Consider the following 19557-nt stretch of genomic DNA (forward strand, 5'->3'; position numbering starts at 1 on the left):
TTAAATAATGAAGAATCTGCATAAATTTATGTATGTTTCTCGCACTGTGATAAAACAACGGTACATAGAGCCATCCAATTTTGATTGGAAGCCCAAATTTGAAATTTATTTTATAAACGATTTCATATTTTGTTAATTTTTTGATTAACAAATTCAAGGATTTCGAAGCGAGCAATGGCAACTTCGTACAGAAAAAACATTTTTATCTCTAGCATCTGTGTTGAAACTTAAGACGCCTTATGAAATTCCTTAGATTATATAACATTAATTAATTTGTAAATAAATATAATTAAACCGCGGCAGAAAAAGACGTTTTTATTCCTATTTACAAGGAATACACAGAGCTCTGTTGTTTACCGCGATTAATAGGCTATGCAGAAATACACAACTTAAGATTAAAGCAAAATCATGCTGAATTATTTATTAAATTCTACAGCCTGTAAAAATAGTGTAAAATAGATTTCAAATTTCCTCTACAGCTTTCAACGATTATGATGCAATTTACAAGTGGAGTAATAAAAACTGTTAATGTCTCACATTAGCACATTCGGAACTTCGGTTCAAATGGATGGGTTAACTTATTCAAATTTCAAACTGCAATTATTAAAACCCTCTGAATAGCGAGGATTTGGGGATCTGTCATAAAGGCTGTATGTAAACAGTACTTATTAGCTAAATTTGTGTAATTACTTATTATGGTCTCTGTTTTCATAATGTTGTATTCATTAAGACGGCATTTACATTATTAAGGAAGGTTAAAAAAAATATATCTTAAATTATAAGGGACAAATTGTAACAAATGACAAAAGTTAGTTATACCAAGTGACAAAGTTAGTTATACACTAAGTGATAAAAAAAAATCTCACGATGGGATAAAGCTGGTCATGCTGCTCAGAGAGTTAAAGAACCTAATAGCTACAAGTCAAATTGTCCGCTTTTATCATTTGATATTTATTTATAAATCCCCTAACAGGAGAAACAGATACAAAAATTTCTAGAAACTCAAAAGTGGTCAGTCCGATCTGCTCCCAATTGTTTAGCTACTCATTCGTATCCCCGCAGATACTGATTCAGTATCGAAGTTTTCCAACCGCTTTATTTTCGACCACGATATTTTGTACCACGTCGTTTTACAGCTGCGATGTTTCTCTTTGCTTTCTTTTCTCCCACGATGTTTTGTACTACGACATTTTATCTTTGCGTTGTTTTCTCCGCGGCGTTTCCGTCCACGATATTTTTGCCGCGATGTTTTCAGCGGACACCGTGATTTCCGCTGTCTGGTTATACAACAGCGGCGAGAAACGAGGCAAGTGAACTGAAAACAAGGTGTAACAAAGTGCAATATAATTACTCAAGCACTTTCAATAGTAAGGCATGAATTGTGCAGCTACGTACGCTTTGAGAGGCGAAGTAACCAATGCAACTGATTAAAATGATCGTCGTATGAAACATTGTGTTCATTCTTGAACCTAAGAATCATCTTTCAGATTCTCGTATTTCTTGTGGTCATACACTGTTCTTCATTTTTTTTTTCTTTTTATTAAACTACATTTCTTCATTTTCACTAGTTTTTTAGAGAATAAGGCATAATTTCATGCATGCGAGAATAAGAAAATATTCTGTAATCTAAAATGTACTTTACATTATATTGTTTAGTAATACAGTATGTAATATAATATGCAATATAGTTTCTTATTACCTTACTTAATGCTGATAATATCTTACAATGCTAACAATTGATCAATTAAACTTGAACGTATTAATGAATGTTAAACACATAGCCTATTTTATATAAAAGTTGCTGTTATGAGCAATAATCCTTGGAAAGAGCAAAGCATTTGCTATACATCTCGATGCGCTCTGCGTCCTTTTTAAACCTGCATACTTCTGAAACAGGATTATATTAGAACGAATTGGTACAGAACTTAAAGCAATTTAGTGATACTACCTGTATTACCGGAGGGGGGAGATAGAAGGTTCTCTTTGGTTGCATATACAAAGTGCAATACAGTTCAGTTACTTATTCTAGCGAATCAAAGTTTTAAATTACCGAAAGATTTATGTACTGCCTTTTATCAAGTGCTTTTGCTAGTTGTAAAAATCATTTCTAATACTGTTCGGGGGGGAAACATTTTTGGTTAAAAAATTTCGAAGAAAATGATAGTGTTTTCCGATTTATTTTATGCAAATAAAGTGTATGTAGTATATATTTTTTCTGTACAAATGTGCAGGATAGTTAAGACATTTATGGTGAGAACGTACATCGATTAATCTTCGCTCGATGAATTAACCAAAATCTGATAAATTGATTAGAAGTAATCCAAAATGTTCAATATTTCTTTGCTACTACAATGGATTGATATTTTGCAATCTTTTTTGTTTTATATCAAATTCCAAGGTGTCGCTTCTTAAAAGATGAATCGCTTCCATATATTCAAGGTATTTTTAGCGTTCAGCCAATACTTCGGCTAAAAAGTATTTTAGTACTCGTGGCAGAACGATTCGATCAAGCTCGGCGGTTGGTGAAGTCAATAAGTTTAGTGTTGCGTGCAATAATGGCGGAAGCTATCTAACCTTTAACTCCACGCAAGACCTGTTTTCGTCGTTACGTTCTCGTTTTGGAGTTTGAAGTATTTGAAGTAAAAACAAAATGAACTAAAATAATAAATGGAAATTATTGAGTGTTGTACAGGCATTTTTATGTAGTGTGTAGAACTGATAGATTGATAAGCAGATATTCATTATCCCTTTTCCAGTATATCTGAATTTCACTATGCAGACTTATCTACCTCCTCTCCCCGCAATAAATAAATTACTTCAACATAATTTTACATGTTAATTTATGACTATACATTATTGGAGTAAACGCTAATAGAAATTTTGAATAACTGATATACTTCTCATTATTTCTTGTTAAAGCAGGAGATGTGATGAAAAATGCTCCCTCACCGGGACTCGAACCCTGGACCACTCGAATACGCATCGAGTGTGCTTCCACTTACACCTCGAAGGCATGTGGAAAGGACAAAGAAAATATCTTATGTAGTTACAAAACGAAACGCAAGCAAAAGGGATAAAAGAAGAAACGAGGAAATTGAATTGTTTCACACTTAAATCGAAGCCTTAAGAAGTCAACGATCCATTCAATATGTGTAATTCTAATTAATACTTGAGATAGTCATCAAAAATTTTAAAAATGTTTAAAAGTACACTGTCCTTATTTTTTATTGTTGTAAATTGTTATATAATGTTCTAAATAATATTATGGCTACTACTCTCCTTGTATAATGGAAGCAGGTCAAACTGAGATGTCAAAAATTGACTTTTGAGAAAGAGTTAATGAGAATATTCTCTAAATATGAATAATCCCAAGCAGAAATAGATGCAATAAATGATAAAACAGAAAACGAAGGAGGAAGCAAATCACAACTAAATCTCATTAATAAACGTTAAGCACGTAAGAAATAGAAACTTTTGAATAAACAGTGCGTGAAAGGTGTTAAGAAGAAGAGAAAAAAAGGTTAATTTGTGCATAGAGTAATAAAATGTCCTAATGAAAGTTGTTAAAACTGATTTCATCAGTAATGGACCCAAAAATATATCAAGCATCTTTCAAAATTGCTGATGTATAACATATCTGGTTGACGAAAAACACGCTTTGTCTCGGTTTGACTTAATTTTGAGAAAAATCTTCTTATGTCGTATTCGGAAAAACAATTGCTAGATATGTATTAGAGAACATAACTACCTCTCTTTTAGCATAATGTAATACATTAATTTAAAAATCTGGAAATTTATTTAAATGAAAACGGTAAAAACTGCAAATCCGTGGTTTTGTGTTATGTGAAATGGAAATATAACAAACCAAGCTATTCTGCCTTCAAGTAAATAATAAATGGCAATTAAAACATCTTTTTATAATTTTGCAAATGTTCATAAAAGTTTTCAGTTGGATAGTTTGCACATCCAGTATTTTAGAAAGTAAACAAATTAAATTATTAAAAATAATTTTAAGAGTATGTTTATTGTTTGAAGTCTATTAAACAATCACAAACCGACTAAATTTGATGATTAAATTAAAGATCTTACGTTCTTTCGAATGGCAAAACTGAGAAACTGCATATTCTTGAACCCGGGTTTAAGATTTTCAGTCTCGTACATTAGCCTTAACTCTATTTACATGGAGGCATAAAATGACAAACAGAAATATGGTCATGCAAAGTCACGTATCGTAATTAAGAAAAGCCTAAATATTTTGAAAAGACACCACTAAGGAGATTTCTAATTGGTGCAGATTTTCACAGCTTTGATAGAAGATTTTTTTCTACTGATGAACTACTCAGGTCCATTACCATAGCAATTTGGGAAACTTATGTCTATATCCCAGCACACATTTCTCGACTTTAGCACACATTTATTCAATGGGGATATACACTCGGAGGTCTAAATCTTGTATCATATTTGAATGACTCTTTATGCAGTCTAGATGGTCTATCCAGAATGACGCTTTATCAACTGTAGTCCACCTTCCGACGGTGGCATAGGAATGTGCTAGATTACCACTGAACTATGCGTTCCTGGTTATTTGCTGGTATGATGTCTTCGTTTCCAAGAATTCAATCGCCAAACCCTGTTTCGTATTTTCCGTATTAAAAAAAGACATCACTGACTGACAACAGCCTTTGGAAAATCAAATAATAAGATCTCCTATGTGTGTTTCCCTTTCATTTTTCTTAAACAAGGATGTAATCTTTTCATCATCCCACAAGTATTGCATCATAATTTGAATTTATTAAGCGGCACTCGTAATATTAAAATAAATAAATAATCTAGAAAATTGTTTTGAAAATATGCAAGGTGTTCGTATGAAAAGTACCTCAAAAAGAGGTAACACAAGAGGCAATCAAGCCAGTTTATTTATCAAGCCAGTTTACGAACATCATTTACATTAAACTAACGCATTTTCGAGAAATAAATATTTTCTGAAAAAAGCGATAGACGACATCATTGCATGAATGAAAGTTATATATTTGCCATTATTCACTTAAAATCTAAAAACAAAATCATGAATATTAAATATAATATATGGGATTTGTAATTTTCGGAACATTTTGCTCGTAAAAATTAGTTTTCCTCTGAATTAAGAACTGAACGTCTGTATCATAACATGTTCTTCAAATGCAATTGAATACTGAATCATATTTTATTTCACTTCCTTTTTTTTTCTCTTGCAGATTCCTATCCACAAGCTCAAGAGAGCGCACAAATCCAGGCCTTAGAGGTAAGTCAAACGCAATTGCTGATTTTTTATTTCGCTTTTCTTTTCTTTATTTCAGTTATTAAATTCCACTTTAGACGAAATATAGAGCTATATGACACGGTGATGCCATCTTTAATATTAGAAGTACTCAAATGGAAACATCAAATATGCATGTTGATAACAAAACAAAATTCCTTCCATTATTGATACAAATACGCTGTTGTACCTCATACACTACTGTAAATTAATATTTTAAAATCTTATATTCAGGATTCGATTTCAAGAAATTTCACAAATAAAAAGAAGACATTTTCTTCGTAAAATAATGCTGCCTTTGGAAGTGTATGTATTACTTAAACTAATCGTAATGAAGGAAAAGAAATTATATTTCTTTCTCTGCTTTCGAATTACAAAATTGTTTTCCTTTTTTCCTGCCGAAACACATAATCTCATTAAGTTACATCTGTCAGTTTCTCAGTTCTTATATTTACTGTATTCGAACAAATTTCAGACAATCCTACTTTTTTGAAGACACTGTATCAAGAAATACGTATTTAAATTAACTATATACATAGCTGACTATTGTGAAAACACCACTTCGATGGCTGTAGAATACCGCACGCATGAGAATAACGTCTCTATACCGCGTTATATTCATATTCTTATTAGAAGTTTTGGAACATTACACATATAAAGAAAATTTAAGATTTCCTACGTGATTTTCCTTTATTTATCGAAAATAATTTCAATACAATTAAAAGCAGTTCAGTGTTTGCGTTATTGTATTTAAAGTAATTAAAAAAACTGTGTACGGCGGAAGATCATATTTGAAAGCAATGTACTATTTGCGAGACTGAAGGCATTATCATAAGCATAGTATGGCATTTCGTTCAGGTATGCTCAAATACAAACTTTTCCAAAATTCAATGAAGAGGAAGTGGCTTCAAAATTATTAGACAGAACATCCTGTAGTTAATTATATACTGCTACGAATTTTGTATGTATGCAAATAATTCCCGTGAAATCCTTTGTAAAATTGTAGTATCTGTAGTAAAATATAACATTACAGGCCTCAAGAGTGTGAAGCTTCTCCGGAAAAATAAAGTTACAAGAACAAGTCCATATAACATTGAGGTAAATGGCTATTTCGCCAGATTCGCGAGATAATTCCAATCTAGTGATGGTTTTCGCGGTTAAGATTTGTTGCCAAATTAGACGAGAAATGGCCAGAAGTTACTGAACTTGGAGACTATTTGGAGACATTTTGTCCGATCTTTATGTAATTGTAATTGTATCCTGCACTAATGTAACTATAGTTCCTGCCTATTTCGATAAGTCGAAGATACTGGAAATTTCTCGGCGGCTGGGGGAAACCTGTGTGAGATTGGAGAGAGTATAAGGTTTCAGTTTAGTTCAGAGTGCCGAGAGTATTGAGAGATCACTACACGAGTTTACGCACTGAGGCTTTGTATAATGTCTTGTGTTTAACGTTCTTAGTAGTTTGAAGGGGTAACTACTGTTTGTGCTCTGACATACGGGCAGAACTTGCTTTTGTGAAAATTTCCAGACCTGTAAGGTGCTTCTTTTGAGAAATTTTATCGAGCTATTACCGGCTCTGTGTGCGTTCAATCCGCTACGAACTAGTACGCACGTAAGAATAGGATGGAAATGGCTTAAAGAATAGCATTTCCAAGAAAAAATCGTTCTCTTATATTAGAATGAATATTGTATGTTTAAAAAAAAACTACTGTTTTAAAAGCATTTTTTGTGGAAGCGTAACTTTTGTTTTTATTTAAAGGTAGAAAATGATAATATTGACATATCTTCTTGCATTTTATGTACCAGCTAACTTTCTAAAGTTTTGTTTTTGATTGGCCACGCGATTTCTTGTAAGTATTTTCAAACTTCTGTAAATCTCGAAAATTGTTTTAATATGTTTATTTATATAATACTAATATAAGCGAGTCGTCGCAGTTTAAACCTTCTCAATCTTCAAGGATTTACTTTATATACGTTAAATGTGTTGAAGGTAAGGGTAACAACAAAGGTAAATAATGAGTCTAAACTTTGAGATAAAACTGACAAGTTTTTTTCTTTTATCATAAAAAATAATTGATCATAATTTAATTAAGAGCATGTAAGTGTTGACTCAATAGATTATATCTATGCAGAAAACATGAAAAATGTCCTATGCTATTCCCGGGATTCGAACTCCGGGCCTCGCAGTTACGCATCGACCGTGCTTCCAGTTTCACTACGAAGGCAAACGGAGAGCAGGGAGAAAATACCTTACATAATAAATTATCTTAACATACTTTCGAAATATTAGGCTGTGTAGTGTATACACGACGAATATGGCTTTCAGAAAAGCATTTTGAAGAGAAAATGTCGTGCTATGTCCTAACAAATATGATAAGTTTTAAAAAATCACAACTTTTGGGGGGAAAGGAGAGGTGGGTAGAAGCGCTTCCAAACTAATGAAAAATTCTTCAAAAATGGTTTGCAACGTCATCCTGACGATGGCGCAAAACTTAAATACCCCCGGAAGCACAACGAATTTAATTCAATGAAGCTAAATTAAGTAATAAAGCGTATGGAAAAACCTAAAACATCATTAACATCACCGTGTTTTCCGAAGAGTAGAGTTGCAACTTAGTCTAACAAAGTCTAATTCTTCACTTAATACATCATTAGATAGATTAAAATCTCCAACATGTAGCCAAATGTTAACTCGAGTTCTTAAATTTTAAGATAGGGAATATAGTAATGTTTATTAGAAGATCTTGTGTTAATGCCAAAGCCGTCCATTTCCTAATCATGTAAATGATACGTGTAAGCAACGGGATATAAATTACGCTCACTAAATAACTTTCTTAAAGATGGTGGATGCAGAAAGCTGTGTGTATCTCTATAATTGAGACTGAACTTGGCCTCTAATTTGATCAGTTGTTATGACATCATCAAAAGTTTTAGTTTTATCATCTGCCACAACGAGTTCGCTTCACAGAAAATTTCCTCGGGTTTTCCATCCTTCCGAATATACGTATTCAAGGTTCGTATGAAGGTGAAGTGATAAAAATCGTTTAATCCCAATGGCATTGCATAAAAGCCACTTGGTCTGCATTATACATAGTTTGTATAGGAGTTTTAGCATAAATAAAGTTTTTGAATGTTAGTCACAGAGCCATAGTTTCAGTTCAATAAATGAATAAAATGTGACACAGTACTTTTGATCACATAAGAATTTTTAATAAAATAATTATGTAATTTAAATTTTTGCACGGGCTTCGAAAGTAAAGAAAACAATGTTAAAAATAATTTTAATAGCTGAACTATTGAAACAAAATTTTTTTTTCGTGTAATCAAAATTGCGCGAGATGATATTAGCTTAATATTTTGGAAATCATATTCAAATACTGCTGAAAAAATTAAGCTAGTAAGTTTTCAAATGCAAATTTTGGAATGAAAAGTAAATGAAAAATATTTTATGTCAGACAAATAAGAATATGTAATTAAACGTGGGTTTCATCTCCGATTCCTGGAAACACTAAAATTTAAAAATATTTATCTAATAGTAATTCAGTTTTATATGGCCTCTCAATTAAATGTTTTTCGCAATTTCTTTTCATGAAGGGAAGCGGCTAACGCTATGTGATTTTTAAAAAGGTTTAGGACTATTTTTGTTGTTGTTGCTTATGCTCACTTGTCTGATGTAGTCAGCTCAAGGCCACGAAATTCCTCGTGGCAAGGAGCGCTAGAACACGTTGGCAACAGCCTTGAGCCCCATTCAGGGGACAGTGGGATTTAGCTCAATTCCGCCCCCAATTTTGATGGAGAGCACCTCGGGGGGGGGGCGGGTTCGACGGTCCGACTCCCATCCCTCTCTTCCCTTCCACCAAACCACACAAGAGGACTTTCGGCTCGCTGCATATTTAGAGTGCCGCTATGCCTCGCCGACACTATTCAAGTACAAACATCCATACCTTCTCCAGGATTCGAACCCGGGCTCTTCAGCACGGCAATCAGCGACGCTAACCAGTATGCCGGTTGGGTGTCAGGACCATTTTCGATGTGACCGAGTGTTTAACTCTGAAGTGGATATAGAATTTTGACATTTAAGATAATATGTTTCGTAGTCAGTTAGCCCATTATAAAAATATTGGTAAACAGCGATATCATAATAATCAACAAATATTAACTCGACTTTAAAACACGTAACCTATGAGCAAACTAAAAGAAACTTATGAGCTCAAAGCTGCCAAACCTCTGATAATAAAACCCAAGAATCAAAGTTATAAAAGCCTTGGGGTTGTGTGCGACCCTTACTCGGGTTAATAGGATGATGAGTTGCATTTCTAACTGTAACTTTCTCCGTAAAGGATATGTGAAAATTTCTGTCTGTCCATAAAGGGTAGGCCATAATGCCTCTCTTACTTAACATTTTCTTACTGAAATCACAAAATATTTATGAAATATTTAGTCATGTTGCTTTTATTTAAATATATTGCATTACGCATCTTTAATATCTGTAAAGCATTTAATTTTGCAAAGAATGGTTCGAAAGCTATGTTGCCAAGAATAACGGCGTATTATGCGTAAATTCATTTTTCGTTCAAAATATATATGTTTTAAGAATGCGATATTTGAAAAATTTATTCTTTAAATCTATGAAAATACGATGTACTTTAAGAAACATGTACTAAATAAAATCTAAATAAAGCATTAAAATCAATAAATTATTAATTTCATTTTAAAATACAAAAGTAATCATGACACTACCATTTTTTGTAAATTTCTCTTTTTACAGCAGGTTAGCTATTAATTTGAAATTAAATCAGTGAATTTAAAAACTAAGACTAAATATGTCAAATCTATATATTTTCCTTAATAAATATTTTTTGCCGTTAGATGCTGAAAGTGTAGAAAAATTCGGAAGCTAGCAAATATTTTCTTGAGTAATGTGTTAAACTAATTATTAAATTTCTAATTTTTAATTTTAATAATTAATAAAACTTTAAGATAACTCAAGCAACTGCTCTTATTTCTTGCTTTATTGATTCTTGTTTCAAAATTACAAACTTAAATTTGATTTATCGTATTAAAGTTTAGTACCGAAATAGTCATTCTAGACACGTAACAATGTCTTTCAAATTAAAGATACTGCTAAGAAACTTTGCCGTTTTTGTAGCACAAAATGTTCTTTTGCGCGCCGTAGAATCGTAGAAATCTACTAGAATCCGTTATTGTAAAATCTTCCATCTAATCGTTTACAGGTTTTGTAAGAAACAGTTTATCTTCAAAGTTGATAAACGTATGTACAGTGCAAGCAAGCATATGCTTTCATTAAATTAAACAAACATGAATACTTAGGTTAAATTTTCTATATGAAAGAATTCGGTACCGTTCTGATATTGGGATTGGATTCAGAAATATATGAATGTATGCACGTGTTTATGTATGTATGTGCATATATGTGTATATGTATACGCACATACATTCGTACCTACATACACTGGTGTGCAAAAATTAAGGACGAGACGGTTTTTTCAATATAACTTTGTACAAAAGCTTTCCAAATCAACACATTTAATACCGTAAGATCCCCAATACGTAAGGACATAAGTAATGTAAGCAACACTTACTAAAAGAGAAATCAGAGGGATAAAAAGAAGCTTTATTGAAAACGTAGCATGGAGCGCATTGCGACTGAAGGCCGAAAGATCCCTGTGATAGGTGTCCAGCAAGAAACATCCGGTCTTTAATAGGGGATATGATCTCCCCTGACTGCTAAGCATGTTTCACAGCGTCTGCCCATGCTGAGAATGAGGGTGTCAATGAGTTGTCGAGGCATTGTGCCCATTCGTCTTGCAGCGCCAATCGAAGCTCCAGAATCGTTACTAGTGGTAAGGTACAAGCTGCCAAGCGTCTGCCAAGAAAATCCCATACATGCTCGATGGAATTGAGATCCGGAGATCGTGCCGGCCAATCCATACGTTCAATATCCTCACTCTCTAAGAACTGTTCGGCAGCTACTGTGCGATGACATGGTGCATTGTCGTCCATGAAAAGGAACTGCGGACCCATAGCGCCTCTAAAAAGACACACGTATGGAAGAAGAATCTCGTTGCAATAACGGGTCCCGTTGACTGAACCTGCGTCAAAGATGTGAAGGTCTGTACGACTACCAAGCATGATGCCTCCCCAAACGAGAACACCGCCACCTCCATACCTGTCCCTTTCAATGATGTTCGAGGGATGATTGCGGATTCCCCGCTCTCTCCAGATGAGTATGCGATGAGAATCGCTACTCAGACTGAATCTGCTCTCATCTGTAAAGAGTACTCGTCCCCATTCATTGTCTCTCCAATTCCGGTGTTCCGGGCACCACAGAGAACGCCTTCTCCGATGGGCAGGCGTTAGAGGTACACACCGCACAGGGCGTCGCGCAAACAGACCTGTGTCGTGTGTCTAGCGATTTCTCCCGCTGTCTGCCGCCTGTTTCTTCTGGCCTGTAAGGCAATATACCGGTCATCTGCGGGTGTGGTTCCTCGTAGACGACCACTACTAAACACCCGGATAGGTTTTCCTGTAGTTTGAAATTGTCTCCAAAGTCGTGAAACGATGCTGTGAGCAATTCCGAACTCTGCAGCCACACTTGTCACACTGCGGCCTTCCTCCAACTTCCCAATGATTCGACCTCGGGTAAAAGCATCCAGATGTCGTCTAACAGATTGATTATTCGCCATTTCTCGCTGAGGCAGCAACTCGGTGTGATTTTAACTGCTATACGACGTGCAATCTCTTTGCCAGAAATACTGATCTTACACCGACAACATGCTTTATACTACTCAGACACTCTACCGTACATCACCTTACTTAATCTCCTGATTGGTCTTTCTGTCCGCTCTGCCTCTTCGTTCAGCTGATATGCTAATTTTTCGACTTCGTCCTTAATTTTTGCACACCAGTGTATATGTAACATGCATACATGAACACATACATGCACTCATACGTGCATGCATACATTCCTAAATCCGGTCCTGATAACAGAACAATACCAAGAATTCTCTTCAAAAGTATAATGCTTAACTGGTCTGAATATATAATCATAAAATCGTTAAATCAAAGCGAGAGATACTATTTTGATGCTTCTTTTCTGTGATTCTGAACTATGAGGATGATTCAAATGAAAACCTTAAATAATTTTATATGTGATTTACTGAACAAAAGTAGAATACAAATGTAACATTTTTCGACATAGTCCCCCTGACGTTCAATACACGACCTCCGGCGCACAGGAACTGCACGGATTCATTTCGAAAGTGCGCAGCCATTCGTTCACAGCCTGTTGAACCTCTTCATCGGAAGGGAAAATGTTTTCCTGCCATCGCCTCTTTCGGTGGTCCAAATAAGCAAGAATCACTGGGGCGAGCTCTGGTGAATATGTTGGATGTGGAAGAGTATCAAAATGAAAGTCAGTGATGGTTGCAACTGTTGCACAAGCCGTATGAGATCAAACATTGTCGTGTTGCAAAATGGCACCTGTAGTCAAACTCATACACTCTTTTGATCTATCTGATAGCAAACCGAAGATAATTTTTCAGCATATCGGAATATGAAACATTGGTGATGGTGTTTCTCCTAGGCATGTAGTGTTCCAAAATAAAACCTCATTCCTCCCAAAAGAGAGTCAATAACCTTTTCTGCAGATGGTTGCGCCCAGAACTTCTTGGGTTTGTGTGATGAGGGATGGCGCCATTCGTTCCTTGCTCTCTTGATTTCGGGTTGATGGTAGCGGACCCAGGTTTGTCTTCTGTAACGATTATCTCAAGGAAGCTATTACTTTCTGCTTCAAAATGCCGTGAAAGTTCTTCGCAGTCGTTAATAGAGTGAAATGCCGTGGCACCCATCTTGCAGACACTTTGCGAAACTTAAGCATGTCATGAATAATGTGATGTGTTGAGCCATGACTAATGTTCGTAACAGGTATATTGTCCATCCCGATGGCTTCAGCTGCTGCCGTAGACTCTGGTGTCTAAACGTGATGTGACTGACCTGGGCGGGAGCATCTGCCTCAGATGTCACACCATTTCTGAAGTTCCTACTTCACTCGTACAATTTCTGCAGTGATAAACATGCCGCACCATAATGGACTTTCACTGGCTGATGGGTTTCCATAGGTTTCGTACCTTCACTGATCAGAAATGTATGACAGAACGGTGTTCTTCACTGGTCATGTCGCAAATGGGACAGCCATTTTAAACTGGTATTCTGACCACGTTTCGCTTGCCTGCGGTATATATTGTCAGCTGTTGGGCGTTTTTTAAAGCTTTGGTAACTCTACTGCCAAATTGCAGAATAATGGCGCTGGAAAGGGAGAATGTTTATTACGTTTTTAAGGTTTTTCACATGATTCCCTTTACGTAGGTATTTAAACTAGACTTGATGTTCTGTTTCCTATAAAATTTACGCTAAAGGGACAAACATTGATCACTACTCGAACTGGCTTCCGGCCAGAGTTTAGCCATTCGTAGTTTATATGTCAACTGGTAAAAAGAAAATAGTGAAAGAATATAGTGATAGTGGCGATAGGGAAATAAGTTCTGTTGAACTTACCGCATATAGCTTGGAAAATAGTTAATGATACAGAGCACTTTAATTTACAGGAAAGTTGAGGACAGGCATGACTTTCAGCAATCAGGGAGAGACAAAACTATAACAGCGTTGTATGAACAAGTTACGTTTCTGTTAATGCGTAAGCTTATATAAGAAGACATTTCATCTAAATACTATATGGCCGATTCATAACAAGCAATCAAGTTGAAAACATACATATCAATACAAAACTATACACAAAGTTAAATATGGGTAATAGCGTTGAAAAGGTCAGACACTAAAATATTTTATTCCTTAGAATCTTTTATCCACTTAATTTGTTATTAAATAATGAAAAACCTCTTATTTTTTAGCTAATCTATATACTAAAACTGATTTCATTTCAGACTGTCACAGCAAGTGAAGTAGACTATGTGGACGGACCTTTAGCTCCGCTTTACGATTTTCTCATTCAAAGGCGCCTTTTCAGGTTTTGCAAACTTCTGAGAGATGCAGGATTAGAAGATGTTCTTTTAAGTTTAGGAAGTAAGTAACTTTACAGTATTGTTTTTATAATCAAGTGTAAGTTGATTTGTTTCCATAAAATATTTTCATAAAATTATGCACGCTTCCCACTCTAGAAATTGCGTCCAAGTCTTCAAGACATGATTTAGATCTTAAGTAATTGAAATTTTAGTAATGTGCCTAGCCTTTGACTCACAGAAGATAGTGATTTTTTTTCTTTTTTTTTTTTTTTTTTTTTGCTTGCTAAGAAATGGGAAGGCATGTATACATGTCAAGTGCCTCCGCTATTGCCAAGAAGCTTGCAAGAAGCCAGAGACTATAGATCCAGGACCAATCTTTTGTTGATAAGTGGTATCGCCTGAATCGTCAGAAAGTATCCGATTAGTCAGAATATTATCGTCAGAAATACTCTAGAACCTCTATTAGTGATTGTCTTATCAGATAAACCATCTGTATAATTGTGCACAAAGTCCTCTTTTGGATACCGTTTAACGGTTATCCTTTTAACGATAACAATTAATTCCTTTCATTTGCGTGGCTCTTGTAGGCTGAGTACTGGTTTAGAGATCATAGGATTAGAGATCATAGGTTTAGAGATCATAGCCAACATTTCGTGCCAGGCTTCGAAGGAAATGTTGGCTCTTGGAAAATTTATGTGATGGAGCCGAAAACTACAATATCTTTAAAATTACATTAGAAGATAAACTTTTCAGTCTAGAACACAGCAATAAGTAGTACAATACAGTAATAAGTAATTTCAGTCTCGAAAATAGTAATAAGTGAGACAGAGCACAGTGTTTTTAATATTATATATGACTCCCTCTGTCCTATAATAATAGCAGCAAGTGAATATTAAAGCGGTAATTCTTGGAGAATGGAGTTGTACTTTATGTTTTAGCGCAAAATTGTAAAACCTTCAATTAAAATCAATGTTTCATGATATTTGTCATTCCTTTTGCACATCTTTCAACATTTAGGTTAATCTAATAATTTATTTCAGTTGAATATCAAACCATTATAAAAGTTAATATAAAAAAAGAGAGTTTTCAAGCAAAGATCGCGTTGCAATTGTGCAGTTCTTGATGCATCAAAAGAGAAACAAAAAAGTGCAATTACACTAGCTTAAAAACTATTTAAGTGAAACAGAATGACCATATCAAAATTCTGGAAACATGCTTCTGAGAATAGTAAAGGGGAATATACTAATGGTGATTCATTGAAAAGACAAAACTGTGGATGGATTATGGTGAAAAACAGACGTATTTGTTTAGCAAAAGAGGCACTGTAGCTAGCCTTTGATAATATTTCTCTTGAAATACTGGATAATACTTTTTTGTCACTTCAAAGATTTATACTGGAAACAATGAAGGACGATGGCTCCACTAGCTCCATCGCTTTAGTTAAGCTCACGCATATAGGGAAAGCAAAGCTTTACAGCCAGGGAATACAACCTACAAGTTTAAAATGCAGTAACGAAATCATTGAAAAAATCAAGCCACTATCTGAGCACTCAAATTAGAAATTAGAAGTAATATTTTTAATTTATTGTTTAATTTAATCTAGTTTTTTGATAATAAATGATTTACTCTATATTTATTTTCTTTTGCTACTATAATTATGGGACAAATTAAATTCATCAACTGCTACTATTATTATGGAGCACAGGGAATAATGCTGATAACGTCTTACTGTGCCGAGTTTATCAATTAAACTTCACGGAATTTAGATACATTATATGGATACTCTTTTCTACATAGCGTTTGCTGTTATCTGCGGTGTCATGCATCTGCGAACGAATCCTGGAATATCCTGGAAAGGATTACCCGTGAATACATTTTTTTTTATCATCTTTACATCTGTACTTGATTATTATAGCACATCCTTAATATAACTGTACGCCTAACATGTACCATAATAGTGAAAAGTGTTCCGTTTAGTCTCAGCAGTCCCCACCACGCACCTTCTTTCCATGTCCTGGTCCTTATTTCAATGTTCCTCGTTTCATGACCAATCCCCGGAGGACACATTACTAAGCTCTTTATTTATATTTATTCATGCATTTATTTTTAATTCCATCGACGGGATCCAACAGGCTGAAAAGCACCTAACCCAGTGGGTCAGCTATTCCGTTGATGGCGAAAAGAAAAGAAAGTGTAAACAAAACTACCAATGCTTACGATGAATGCATGTCAGCTTTTTAAATACAAAACTTTGTTGTGCTAAGAATGTTTATTTTTATTTTAGTTATTTAAACTAAGTCGCATTTAATCTTTTCCCTAACATATGATGTACGATATTTTTTCAAAAGAATACATTTGTAAGAAATAAAAATTTTACCAGCAAATACAAAAACACTTTTTTTGCCTTTTTAACACATAATGTATTTATTAATTAAGATTTTATCGCATGTAATAAATCTGTAGACGGTACCTTTTATAAAGCAGCTTTTATAGTTTTATTTTTCAGCATGCATACTAATGCTTCTAACGATCAGATTTCGGCATAACTTCGAAAAAAACAAGAATAAGTTTCATTGTCGTAGACATGCAACTGCGTTCAGAAGAGTTTCAATAAAATACTCACATAAATATAAAAATTTTATTAATTAGTATTAATTTTTATTTTCAAAGTAATCATAATTTTTCTTTGTTCTCACTCCACAGTTTGTGAACTTTAGCACTAGTAAAATCTCCCATTTTTTGTAGAGTACAATTAAACGTGTAATCAGATTGCGCTTTGAATTCTTTTTATATTTATATGAATTATTTTTCCTTTAATCAGTAACTAATTTTTCTTACGTTAAAATTAAACTTTTATTTATTTTTGAAGGAAATTAAAGTTTTGTAATGAAATCGTGTGTCAGATCTTAAACAGAATAACAAAGAATATTTTCAGTTTTGGTTAGGTGAGATTGTCTATTCTGACTATAAGTCTCAAACTCCTTATCCCCCCCCCCAAAAAAAAAAAATAAGCACAAAAACATGAACAAAATATTTCCGTCATTTCAAAAGAGATTATTTTAATGCAATCCTAGCTGCATTGTATTTTACAGAACACTATGATTCTACAAAATATCCACATGGGAAATAATGCCAGGTCTTATGACATTACGGAAAATATTTTGTTTTTTGTCACATGACAATAAAGGTACCACGTAATATTACTGAACATAAGAAATATATTTTTATAAATCTAACGTAAGTAACGTATACAACATGCACACATTTCATACACTACTGTAGTTCAGAAGATGACAACGCAGTTAGTCTTAAGCGTCATGTGTACTAGAGCCATGATTTTCCCGCAGTGCGTTTGGTCATAACGTTCTCTTTCGGTATGTCAATATTTACATCCCTTCCATTCTCCGAAGGGCGTAACATATTTATCCGAGCTACTGAAACCAATTTCATTAATGGTTTAGAAACGAGGACGTTGGCAGGCTCATCAGGGTTCAATGACAAATAATACTAAGACTAATAAAAGCCGTCTTCCGTAACTTTAGCAAAAGCTTATTTTTGTCAAAGATCGTTCATAGACAGGTGAGCTTATCACCAGCGTGATTTTGTGTAATTTACAGCAATAAAAGTTATGTTGTAGTGAATTTCCATTACTTTAGGAATTAGGTGACATAGGAATAGATCTTTTAGGAATAGATCAACATCCTGATATCTTTAATGAAGTACTGATAAATAGATATTTATTCTGTTGAACAGAAAATTAGAAGCATAGGATGCAATACACTGTAGTTAAACAATTTAATGTTCATACATGAAAATGATTTTAACTATTAAAATAATTCTTTCACGACAGTTCTTATAATACACTTCTTCAAATGAAAATTATAAGTGTTATCTGGAGTAGTAGTTTATAAAATATTTTCTCCCTCCTTTTCTGCATGCCTTCGTGGTATAACGGTTGTACACTCGACGCGTATTCGAGAGGTCCATGCTCGAGTCCCGGCTAGGGCATTGCTTATTTTTCAAGTCCCCTGCTTCAAAATATGCTAATGGCGCTACAAGTTTTATAATGGAAAAATTCGCAGAACAAAAAATCATGAGGAAAAAAAAGTCCCAACTTTAGAGGTGTAGAATTTACATCGATAATTTCGCTGTCGGGTATTTTAAAAAAATTGTATTAAATGTGTCATTAATTTGCATAACTAATATAGAAATAGTAAGTATCACAATGTAGCTTAATCACAATGTGTTTTAAATTGACATTTAAAATTACAAAACACTGACATTCTAGAAGTGTGACCATCATCATTATAGTTTAGACCAAATATACTATTTAAGTAAATATGTACGGTATTTTAATGCATTACAATCATCATACACATAGCTCAAAGACAGTGTACATTATGTAACTTTTCATAAATTTAGAAAGCGATCTTTTAACTTCGACATTATTTGTGGTTACTAGCAGAGAATGAACGGTGAGTTTAGGGTCATGTTTCGCATTCAGATCTTCACTACATTTGGAATTCGGCGTAGAATATTGAGAGAAATTCAAGGCTTAAGAGTCTGGTTCAGATTCTGAAGAGTTACCCTGCAGCCTGTTTTTCTTGTAAATTCTAATTAGAATTTCGTTATTGAATATTCAATTATTGAAGACAATATTAAAATGCTAAAACGCAGAAAAAAATCTAACATTTATAAAAGAAATAAGATAAGATGGCAAAAAGCTCAAGTTCCAAGTCTTATGTGATATTTGAAAAATTTCAGAAACTCTAAAAATTAGACAAATAAATAAATAATTAATTAATTAAATTAAGGTAAATTATTGTTATAAAAGTCTACTGATTTCCAGGCCGACGGACATGGGTTGCTCTTCTTCAAATGTATCCTGAAGAAGGATCTTATATCAGTATCTCTCCAAATCTACAAATAAATACAAAATCTTCCTCAGTTTAAAGACTTCCTTCCCTCAATTTCATATTTTACTCAGGCGTGCGTATTTACCATATACAGAAATTTACCTAAATTCGCGGGCATTTGTGACATGACAAAATCATTATTTTAAAAATAATTACATACAATGTGCCGGGAAGTAAGGGCCTGATTATTCTGGAATATGATGAAAATTTTGCGATATAAATCATTTACAATGAATTTCAGTTGCGTTGACCCAAGAATATAAATAAAGAAACATTTTCAACAAACATTTCAAATAAGAAA

General features: G+C 34.0%; 1 protein-coding gene across 1 annotated transcript in view; it reads left to right on the plus strand.

The window, feature by feature from the left end:
* The window catches only part of LOC118181297 (uncharacterized), a 96729-nt gene that overhangs the window by 19653 nt on the left and 57519 nt on the right, over window positions 1–19557 (plus strand). The window contains exons 2-3 of the mRNA XM_035350404.2: window positions 5235–5281; window positions 14263–14401. Of these exons, the coding sequence (XP_035206295.2) occupies window positions 5235–5281; window positions 14263–14401 (186 nt within the window). The remainder of the gene's footprint in view (window positions 1–5234; window positions 5282–14262; window positions 14402–19557) is intronic.

The sequence above is a fragment of the Stegodyphus dumicola genome, chromosome 5 (assembly GCF_044657685.1).
Source record: "Stegodyphus dumicola isolate Sdum_Otavi_A_Nest chromosome 5, ASM4465768v1".
Lineage (NCBI taxonomy): Eukaryota > Metazoa > Arthropoda > Arachnida > Araneae > Eresidae > Stegodyphus > Stegodyphus dumicola.